The sequence below is a fragment of the Rhynchophorus ferrugineus genome, unplaced genomic scaffold (genome assembly GCF_030347505.1).
Source record: "Rhynchophorus ferrugineus isolate W39M unplaced genomic scaffold, kcgeb_rfMv2 rfM2, whole genome shotgun sequence".
Lineage (NCBI taxonomy): Eukaryota > Metazoa > Arthropoda > Insecta > Coleoptera > Curculionidae > Rhynchophorus > Rhynchophorus ferrugineus.
This window is the reverse complement of record NW_027472581.1, coordinates 76334870-76347298: the sequence shown is the minus strand read 5'-3', so window position 1 is coordinate 76347298 and position 12429 is coordinate 76334870. Positions and strand designations below refer to the sequence as shown.

General features: G+C 31.7%; 1 protein-coding gene across 1 annotated transcript in view; it reads left to right on the top strand.

Annotated features, from left to right (window-relative positions):
* The window catches only part of CARPA (Carbonic anhydrase-related protein A), a 626351-nt gene that overhangs the window by 175775 nt on the left and 438147 nt on the right, over window positions 1-12429 (top strand). The window contains exon 2 of the mRNA XM_076394854.1: window positions 8545-8592. Coding sequence (XP_076250969.1) covers window positions 8545-8592 — 48 coding nt within the window. The remainder of the gene's footprint in view (window positions 1-8544; window positions 8593-12429) is intronic.

Here is a 12429-nt window from a genome sequence, read left to right as displayed (position 1 = left end):
CTTATTGTCGCATATTTGCATTTCTTTAATTCAGAATATAACATAAATCTACTAGCTCTAGTTTTACATATAAAAGTGTCATTTCATATTTTCCATATTTTGAATTTTCATTTTATAAGACCTGTATACTATAATAATCCAAATAATCTTTAAGGTGATACTATGGCTGACCTATTATTGTTATAATTAGTGTAGAAAAATCTTGCCATGGTGTGCTTTAAAATTAAAACATTGTTACAACAACATGCCACTGAAATGTATATATTCAATCAACAATTTTTGTATATATATATATATATATATACATATATATATGTATTCATATATATATATATATATATATATATATATATATATATATATATATATATATATATATATATATATATATATATATATATATATATATTAAGAGAAAATCCAAAATTTTCAATATACCAATTGCCTATTTATAGATACTACTGAATATTTGTAGACATTATATATTAATTTTTGTGTAAATGTAATTAATAATTTAAATTTTAGTTAAAACGGAAAAAATCATGTATTGTATATTACTAAAACTGCAGATAATAATTTAAATAAATTTAATAATGACATGTTGGAGTAGTTATTCTGGGCTTTTTTGAATTACTAAGGTTATCGGTTAAAAATTGAAATACTACAGAAGCCTCTTAAAGTTCAAACAGGTTCAATGATAAAGTTATTCTGATTTCTTTTGCATGCAGAATTCACTATAGTTTATATTTTCTAACCATCAGGATTGTCTACATTTCTTATTTGTTTATAAATTTCTAAATGTAGTACACCCCTTTAATATGTGCTTTTCAGTTGTGATTATAAGAACTTTGATCAATTTTTATGAAAACAGAACCTACTTAAATAAACAGAACCACTTGCTCACTACTGCACTTCTCGGAGAAAATTTTATGATCCAAAATAAATGAGCAGGAATACTTTCTTTGTATGATGTGATGTCCTTCAAAGTTAAATGTCTTAATGATAATGCAATTAATGAGTAATCCAAAGTTAAATCTCTATAACAATTTGTTCTGTGTTGACTGTTGGAGTTATTATCTGATTAGACAAAGTATTAAAGCTGATTATTAAATGATTATTTCATATTATATATTATTTCATATTAATATCTTAAGCCTAGTCTGAAACATAATTTTAGTAATTTTAATCCTTGATTTAAAAAAAGATTAGGACAGAAGAATTAGCTTAATATAGCCTATAGAGTATTATATTCATTAATATGACCAACTTCAACCAAATAATGAAGAAATTAATATGAAGAAGACTAATTTTTACTTTTCACAATTTCGTTTGCCTAAAATATGAAGAATTTCAGCATTAGAAACCGTGATGTTAAAACAATTACGAAACACACACTAAATTATATTTTCACTCAATTCATGTGAGAAACATGTTTTTCCTTCTTTTGGATCTTTGTCTTTATTCAACAAACTTTGAAATTCATGGTCTTTGTTATGGTTCTAGAGTTCATTTTTAAACAGATGGAATCAAAACGGACAATTGGAACAAAAACAATATGATGGTGCGTAATCACCATATCTTTCTTAGTTGAAAATTAAAATTTCAGAACTCCATAGCTAGCGTGTGCATATACTGAGTAACTCAATAATACATATATTATATATGAATTAATATATATTGCTGATCAAAATAAATGTAAGCAACTAATATACCATTCAAATTTTGTTATTTTTTATAATTTTTAGTGGTGGTTGGCGTTCTGGTTTATTCGTGCAAATTCTTAAGGACGATCCATGTCAAGATCGAATTCTAATTGTAGAAAAATACAGGACATGATTTCAGAGATTAAGCATTGACTAATCGAAGAATGCTTAGCAGGAACTTAAAGCATCAAATTAGGAATTATAACTAATATTTTGACTTGAAAGTCTTTACGACTTGACTGATCTTTTAAGGGACAATAACATTATATACATAACTTACCACACCCAGTATTATAAGCCAAATACATTCGAATCTAACTTTAAAAGAATTAAGAGGATTTTTTGCATAATGTAATAAAGTTCGTTTAACCACCATAATCTAAAATCGAAACAAGATGTTAAGGTATGATTTAAATCCATCCCTTCGGCTGCCAAGCTAGTTAGAGTATACCACAAAGTAGTATACCAGCAAGGTGTAATTGGAAAAATAAAATACTTATTTTGCTTTTTATTCACTCTATTGAATCAGCTAAATGTATAAAATAAGTAATAAATAACATATTACGTGTAAAATAAGATTAAATTCCTTAAGACTAGATCAGTTTAATTAGCAATAGTTTGCTTCAGAGATTTAATAATTTTTGCAGAGGAATAGGAATGGTAAGATATTTTAATATGGAATAGAAATATAAGCGTATAAAAACAATGTTAAATAAATGCATCAGTATGTATTGCCCAAATTAAAATAAATCAAATTAACTTACGGTAAGTAAATACTTGTGGTTTGATAATTCGATTTACTGCGTGTTGTCCAGTAGTTATGGTTTGGGAGACCTTAACACTTTTGCAACCCCTATATTTCCTATTTATCTTATTTCTCTTATCATAATTTGTGAAGTGTTCACGCATTGTTTGTTTCCGAAAAAGTTATTTAGGGATCGATCGAATTTTAAAATAAATTTAATGTGATTATATATAATTGTATTAGATTTTGTATAATATGTATTTTACGTGATGACATTTGTTCTTCATACACTCACTAGACATGTTATTATTTGCTGCCAATTAGTTTGTTTTTTGTCTAGTAGCCTATATTTGGAGAAATTCGTGTACGTTGTTTGAAAAATTCCACATTCTTTCAAGGTCGGTGATATATTTGAGATTTTTTACATTTTAATGGCACTTGTTTTTCTACCTATAGACTCGAAGATAGAGACCTATTAATGTCCCAATAGCATACACTTCGGTGTAAATAGTTGATTAATAAATTAGTTAATTGAGCTATTAATCAAGTCAAATTGAAACTGCAATCCAAAGGCAATTATATTAAGGAGCTTTAGAAGAGGTTCTCTAGTATCGATAGAAAAACAAGTTTATATCACAGTTGTATTTCTAGATTGCTTTGATTTATTAATATTCTTTCATGTTTTTGGCAAAATCTTAGATAGGTTCGTGCATCCATCTGATTCCGTGGTAACCATGCTGTTCTCTGCTCACTTTGGTATCTAATATGATGTTTTCAATTTAATCTACAATCGAGATGTATGTCGAAGAGAGATTTAGAGATTTCGAGCTATTAAGTTATAGGCATTAGTTGATTATAATTCCGAAATATAAAAGGCAACTCTCATAAATTAGTACTATTGCAACCAAACGCGATCCGATTATCCGTCATACTATCGACGACCAACGAAGAAGAAAACATCAAACCGAGCACCATTCTTTATCATAACAATAATCTCTTTTAACTGCCCGACATCTCGAACGAACGGGGGTCGATGTCGCAGAAGAGTCCCGGCCGATTTCGCCAGTCAAGCAGAACCCGGAGCGTTTTATTAAACGGCTTCAGCTGAACATCGTCGAATCGTTCGGCCGAACGACAATATTCCAATAAACCGACTTTACGCCCCTCTGAAATCGGACGAAGATGCAATTTATGGACGTTGTAATAAGACTCACATAAATGGCGGAACAACGGAAAAATAGAATGAAAAAGTCGGCTATTAGTTCCAAGACATTATAAGAGTTTACGACTAGAGACTGTATAGTTGGGGGGACCGTCCTCAAGACGATTTATTTCCCAGTGACCATAAAAATTGGTAAATAGAGACCGGATTAAAAAGGAGGGAAATATGCTAAATTGAAAACATCAAAATATTTTTATCTAACTGGTGACTTAATTAATTGTTGTTTAATGTTACGTGTTAAATATTCTATATTTATATCAGATATTATTTTATGCATAATGCCTTGTCGCTTGTTTATAGGAATAGACGTCAATTCTAATCAGTACAATTTAGTGAACGTCTTTAATTGACACATTTAAGTTTTAAGATATAAGAATAACCAGAAACAGAAGTCATTGGAAGCTATATCAGAATGATAGATATAAGTGTACTATTTTTTTAAATTATTTTTTGATAAAATTAATAGTTTTGTTTCCTAAATCCTTCCGTACATTGGTGAACTAGGTGGGATTCCGGGGAGATAATAATTGCTTTTTTTGTTCTGGCCTAAAAACCAGCATACCTGGTCGCGGAGACTTGCCCTGGAGTGACAAGTTGGACCGGGTTATGTGGGACTGCCTCTGGGCTTACCAATACACTAAACCGAAACCGCCTCACAGATGACCCCTGTTGATCGCTACTGCTACTGCATTAAATTTGGAGATATGGCACCCGCTGATCGGGCAGCCGTTATTGGGCACGAGGGCCCGGCAATTCTATTGATTCATGAATCTGAGTTAACACACAACTGGATACTGTTGTATGGGGGCAAAAGTTGTGACTCTAGGGACGGATGTGGTCGTTTCAGCCTAGAAAAGGGGGGGAGCTTGGCGGTGATGCGGTGCTAAGCTCCCAGCATGTAGACCAGCTCGCGAACAAGCGCGTTTTCAGAAGAACTTGAGCTGAGTTGTTGGTTGTGGGATGAATGAGACATGAAGTGCTTGTTTCTGGAGTGTCAGTTTCGCTATGAATTTGATTATTTCTGACAAACCATGGAGCGTTTAATATTCTCCTGAGGACGTTATTTTGGAAAACTTGAAGCCGTTTGACCTGGTTGGGTGTAACAAACTTGAAGTAGACATTAGATCCGTAGAGGAGTACGGACCGAATTAACATCTTGTAAAATAAGCATTTGATGGAGATGGGAAGTCTGCTAGAAGGGCAGGTCAGAAAAGATAGCAGGTTTGCTATCCCCGAACCTTTTTGGATTGCTTTCTGGATTTGGGAATTCCAGATGCTAATGCTGTTCTTTTTTGAACTCATACAGTTTACAGGAATCAAATTAATTATCAAGAAAAGAAGACCGGTTGACGTTGTAATGGTAATCGTTCTACTGATATTCTAAACATTTCTTAGTATAGTTAACTGGAGATTGGGCACCTACGTGTTAGGCCCGAGACAGGAGATAGGGCTGAAGAAGAAAGATGTTAATTTTGCAGCAATTGCAATTGTGAGCCAATTTATATGTAAGGAGTTTATTGTTCTCAAAGAGTTTCCAATTTAGTTGATTTAGTTGTTAATAGAGACGACTTAATTATCTATTATGTGAGTTTAGCTACAGTAGAATTAATAGCCAGATAGTCGGTGCGCTAATTGCCACTACTGAGTTTCAAACTGGTCATGCTATACGTAATAACAACGAATGGATTTACATAAAGTATGACCTGTGTGTGAGACACACGAAACACTTGAAAATCCCGAATATTAGAATAAAAGGAATTAATATCGTATCGCCGTGCTTGTAAGGCAATTATAGGAAACCAAACAGAGCTCTTAAAATCAAGTCAGTAAATTTACTTGGCTTGTGTTTTGAGAGTCTACATTATATACAATGTACATAACCTATTCGAAAAGTAAACATCGGGTTCAGTGACTTTTTCTATTATTGCGTCTTCCTTCGTCGTTTTTTTTTTTCGTTCTTGTTTAACTATATAACTTTTACGAATTTATACCCGACGACTCTATCTGTGTACACAATGCAGACGAGCAAGGCGCAAAAGGAAATTGAAAAGTTATACACTTAAATAAAACTTCAAATATTCGAGATCGAATCGGCGAGACCGTCGAATGCGCCCCATCCTCGCTGGGGCCCCACTTACCCGTATACTAACGTAATAAAACCTGTCTTTTATGGAAATTGCGTTTAAAATTGAAGAAACGCGAAGAAGCGTCGGATCGACGACTAAAAATATTATGGAGTGAGTAGTAGATGATTCTCAGGGGATAGTATATTAGTAAATAATTTGCATAGAAACTAATTATGTGTAGTTGGACATCATAATGAACGCCGTGCAATTACACTGCATCTAAACCATTTAACCTTCGTTATTTTTAATGAAATCTCACCTTGGATCAAGAACGTATATATCATGAACAATTAGAAACTATATTATAGAAATTTTTTATGATTAAATAATATCCCAGTATGTTACTAAAAATTATATACCAGGTGTACCGGAAAAACATAAACGGTTTTTCAGATGTTCAATAGATGTATCTAGGCTTAAGTATGCAGTGTTATTATCTGACACATATGTAATCTTATTCTACTGACATCAAGCTTCAAAGATTATATATATGCTTGTTATATTATGTGAAAGTAAAACCGTTATAGATTCATGCCTCTGAGAACGTCAAGTTTTGTGCCTGAAAACGGGCATTTGCGGCAAACATTATTTTTCAAATATAATCGAAATGATTTCTCGACATATCTAGACTTTAGAATAAGCTTTAGAATAAGACTAATTAATTGAGATAATATTTTATAGACGAGATTGCTTAATGAAGTGGTTTTCTACATACCATGTATATATAATATAGACATAAAAATACTTATTGCCTATAGGGTAGATTGTGGAATCACAAGGAGTAAAAAAAATGATCGAAAGTTGAACTTACGATGAGTATGATCTAACTTTAAAACATGTGAGCGTGTTTTCGAAAATGCAGAAGTGGGTATTTCGATGTGGAATATAAACTGGTAGACCGAAAAATTTTGTAGATGCGAATCTGCAGGTGTTACTCAATAAAGGCCCAACACAAACCCAAAAACAATTGGCAGAAGCATTAAATGTGGTCCAAGAAACGATTAGCGACCGATTAAGAGCAAGGGAGAAAATCTAAAAAATTTGAAGATAGGTATCACATCATTTGTAGTGAAATGCTGCTTCAGAGGAATGATCAAAAGTTATTTCTGGATCAAATAGTGACCGATGATAAAAATTGAATTTATTTTGAAAACCCCAAGGGCAGAAAACCATAGTTATCACCAGCCAGCCAATCAAATCCAAGGCCAAATTGTTTTGGTCGCAAGACAGTGCTCTGTATTTGATGGGAACATGGTGGCGTTGTGTATAACGAACTATTGAAATATAGTGAGACAGTGTATATATAGTGATGTTTACCGATAACAAACGATCAATTTGAACCATTCATTGATCGAAAGACGTTCAGAATGGGCCCCAAGACACGGTAAAATGTGGTAAAGGAATCATTGAAAACTCTTGGTACGGTACCCGCTGTACTCTCCAGATCTTGCCCCGCCCGTTTATCAAATTTTCACTTTAATAGAACACGCTCTTGAAGAGCAGCCCTTTTTCGAAAATGTTTTGATAAATGTATTTGGTCAAAGGATTAACAGTTTTTTTGGGATGGCATTTGTAGTTTGCCTGTAAAATTAACAAGATGTATAGAATCAAATGACAAAACTTTAGTAACAAATACATTTTTCTATTTTTCTTTTTTATATGTATTTTAAAGTTTGAAGTCTAAAATATTTTTACAAACAAGGGTTTATCAGGAGTTGATCTAATATTTAACGTGGGCTGCGAACCGGCTAGTAAACAACTTAGAGAACATCCCAGAGAACTACTTTTTGTCTTCCAAGGCGAATGCTTATCTTTACTATCATTTCACAGCTAACACTGGTATTGCGAATATAGTAATTTTTAACCCTTCTAGCATTCGAATATTCCTCGACATGTACTATAGGAAATTCGTTTACTGTAGTCCTGATATCAAAAATGTTGACTGATGTACGAAGTTTTATGTCAAAGTACTGAATAATACTGACTGAACAATCTTAATATCATATTAATATATTTTTATTCCAACGGAATAATCAGGTCTTTCTCATTTGTCCATTGGCATTTTCTTTTTTGTGGTTGTGATGAAGAAATTCGTAGTGTTAAAGATATATTTGCATAGTTTATATCAATTTTTTTTCTATTTCAGATACTGGCACAGAATTTCAGAATGTAACATAAATGCATATGTTGCATGTTATGTACGTTAAGTTACACATTATATTTCTAACCAAATATTCTATTATTTCAGAAAGTAAATTTAGGTTTTAGTAAACGTCTTTAGATCAACTCATGCGCCATATCCGCTTCTGTACCTACAATCTCATTAATAATTTCGTATATATTAAGGGCCTTATACTTCTAGTTTTTTTTAAATTCAATGAAAAATATTGATAAAAAAGGCAGTCTTTATGAATAAGTCAGATGAGATAAAAATTTCACTTTATATGATTCCATATATGTTGTCAGGTATTTTGTAACACGTGGTCGAGTGTTTAAATCTTTAAAAATCACTTTAATTGCTTCTATTTCTTTATCAAACCATCTTCACTCAATATTAGGTGATGATAGGATATAATTTATCATTTAAACTTATCAAAAAGGTTTAAAATAAGTTTAACAGTAGTCTCTATCTACTGCTAAAGAGGTTTTTCTCATAGGAAAATATTTATTGATGCATAATCTTTAAAAATAAAGCAACTTAATCAGTATTTTTATTACACACTAAAGCAGTATTTTATTTAATTTCAGTTGAATGTGACAACTGGCAAGAATGGTGGACCTACGATGGAATTTCAGGTGAGTCATTAGTAGTATACAAAATAGTAAGTGTAAATAGTGTTGTAACGCGTTGGTATTGAAATCTTTTAGAAATTATTTTTAGTTAGGTACGTTCCATTCATTTATACTGCAGCACCTCCGGAACAAAAATATAACATCAAAAACAATTTTATTTACGTAACAGAGTTATACATTTCTATTTTATTTTATGGCTTAAAAATCTGCTAATATAATTAGCGCAATATGGAAAATAACCAGGATAGGTCTGGATAAATATATATATAACATTTTTGCATTAAAGAATATTATCGGGACGTTATATATAAAAAAGACATTCGTAGAATCTCGCTAAGCTTTTAGAATGGCTGCAGCTCTGTAAGGTATAGCGAACTGCGAGTTTAGATTGAATATAAGCGAACCAGTGAGAATTGTCTAAGAATATGTAAATTATTAAGGAAATGTCAACGTGAAACAAGATATATTTTAAAATATCTAAAACAATACTTGATAAAAGTATACAAGTATACAAGAAATATTTTATAAAGGCTTTGATCTAATATTATTATGCATTCATATTAAGAAATATTTCTTTGAATTTAAAGATTGGTTAATGAGTTAATTGAATTTCTGGTATATACACAATATTAATTTGTTAATAAGATGCTGAACCACCAATTGTTTTTAAAACAGCTATAATTCTTCACAGAATACATTCTTATTTTTGATGATATTTGGATGCTCCTGATATCAAGACAGAAACTTTTTAGCTGTGTATATGAGCGCATAGTCATCTCAGAATATTACAATGTTTGGTAGCAATGTGCTAGTTAGTCATAGTAAGAACTTCACCACCAACATTTATGTGAATGAGAGGATTAGCTGAATATCACGATATTGCTGGCTAAATTATAACGGAGCCTCCCTCATGCTTGACTGTAGGAAGCAACTAGTTCAGATCGTACGCTTCTTTGGAGTTCTCTACGGTTATTCTACTTCATCTTTAATATTTTACCAAATTTTGTGTATTATGTCATTACCTTGGACACTGTCATTCGTAAAAGGTTAGACTATTCAACTATTTTTGTCACAGACGCTCCTGGTAATCGGACACTAACGATTTGTAGCCGGCTTGGTGACGCAGTGGTAAAAGCGATGGGACGGTCCTCCTACTCTTGCGATAGCCGCGTGTTCGAATCCTGCTGGGGCATGGTCGTAAATTTATGTTTGTGATTGTTTAAAATTTGTGAATGTTCTAGGTGAGAGTGTAAAATCCGACAAGGAAATTGATCCCAGTCACGCCAGTAACCCGGCTGGGTAAAACCGGGTGTCTTCTGGGATGATTTCTAAAGTTGGTCACTCGCCGGTCGGTGGGCTTAATGCTGAGGACCGTGGTTCGGAGCCCAGGTTAAACTTTAGGCCCAGTCCAGATAAACCTATAGTTGGTAAAAGGAGGCTTTAAAATATATATATAAATTAAAAAAAGTTAACGATTTGCCTCCGATTTTTTATTTTAACCATCATAGAATAATGTGTATAAAGCACTGACATATAACCTACAAGACGAGACATGCAAAACCGAGCAATAAATACGCACCCCATTATTTACACGGAGATAAAGTGGCCAACATTCTACAAATTATATTCCATGGTATTCATATTATTTTGTTTATTCCCTGTATGTATAGTTGTTGTGTATATCATTTAATATTTGTAATATTTTATTTAGACAATCAATGGTACCCTTAATCGAAAATTAATTAAATCATTTCATATCTATTATTTTGATTTGCCACATGTTTTCATTACTTGCTTACTGAATAAAAGCCGACACGGATCTTAATATAACATGTATATAAAATTCTTGTATCTTAGAGTCACAGATATTTCTTAAGCTATATGTGTCGTAAATGTGTAAATGTGGTGTGATGGTATTGTTGTAGAACTTAACCACATATATACAATTATTGCATTACATTTTCATACTATACGTAGTGAACCTATATGTAGCGAAACTTATAAGTATAAAATAAGTATAAAAAACTGCGCTAATTTCGGATGAAGCATATAGGAGAAGGGGTTTTTTGGGTCCGTGTAATGAATATTTTGTTCTTATTTATTTCAATATTACTGTTGAATTTAATAGAAATAATGTTAGTGTAACTCTGAAATTAATTTAAAACTTTATTTCTGATATCGCTTTTAGCTAAATTCTTGATAAAATGATATATCTCTATATTTGTATTGTGGATGTGAATGTTAAAATAGAAACCTGGACGTTAAATACACGGGAACGGCTACAACTATATCATTTAGTATTTAATAATAACTGATAAGTCATCTTCACGAGAGGGAAGTCGTTTTTTGAGTTGATGTGTAATAATGAATGAGTTGAATTTAAATTTGATTAGCAGCGCAGAATCAACGATATATGACACTTAAATGTTATTGCTAATCAGTCGGTCGAATTTATTGCGAAAACTAATTAAGAAGTAGTTGAAACCCAGCTAAATTCGAATTTATAAAAAAGAGCTTCTAAAATAAAACAAAAAAACTTAATATAATACCCTTATACTTACTTAATTTATTGCATAAACAACATTATTTCGACACTCTTAAAAACTCAACAAATATTTGTAGTTTGAAGTAAGCTGCCCACAAGATTCATTGAGTGTAATTGAAAATCACATGTGTAATCTACAATAGAATTATTTGTCCAAGTCCAAGTTATCATTAGAAAACAAGACATTATTCTACAAATCTATACTCAAACCTATTTGGTGATATGGAAACTGGAGAATGGCTAGCAAGTTTAATATATCCACCAAACAACGGTTCCAAAATAAAGTGTTATGTGCCATTGTCGATGTCACGTACTATATTTCAAATGAAGTGATACAATGCGATATTCCTCTAGAGCCTATAAAAATTGTATGTTAGTTCAACGTGTTTGTGTGAAATACTTCGAAAGAATGTCAGCGAATCCCAATGTACTCGTTAATCAGCTAAATATGCGAAGTGACAGTGAAGTGCGTAAACTAAAACGTCTAGCAACATCCGATCTGATTATTGGACATATATAGACTTTAAAATAAGTTTTAAGAGATTTTTTTAAGAGATAGCAGTCTTCATAACTTAAGAATTTTCAAAATCGAAATTGTCAAGTTCCAACTTCAACGAGTGAAAGCCATATAAAGTAAGAGACTTCGAAAAGTTAGATGACCATGGGAGAGAACGCAGAAATCTTGCGGAAGGAAAGGATAAATAAATCCTAATAACTAAAGAAAATATAAATATTGCGTATAAAAAGTATCGTGTAAAAGTCACGTATATAATGCTAAACACAAAATTTATTCGGAATGAAGTGTCATTATATTCCAGTATCTACTGCACATATAGGCAATTAATTAAAAAATGTATATTGCGCAGGCAACAATTCCATTTTCAAACAAAAATTGCACGCAAATATCGCAGGTTTGATCAAGTATCTCTAGAATGAATGAAAAATAAATTACCTGACAGTTTTTGTTTATTAAAAGCTCGCGATGCGCGCAACTAATTAATAGTAAAATATCGAACTAGCGAGCATTTTTAATGTGTTTCAATCAATTAACTTTACGTTTTGTTTTCATAAACTGTACGCTGGATAGAAAATGCAATAAAAATCAGGTGAGCCATGTTTTATTCAAAATAGAGTGTCATTTTTAGCATGTCTTGACACGGTATGCTACAGCAGATGTATATAAACATGTATATAAAATTTCAGATCATATAATTTTGCAATGAAAATAAATTTTTCTTATGAAAATATGTGATATGAAAGATCCAAAATAGAAAATAAAATGAAGATGTAGAATT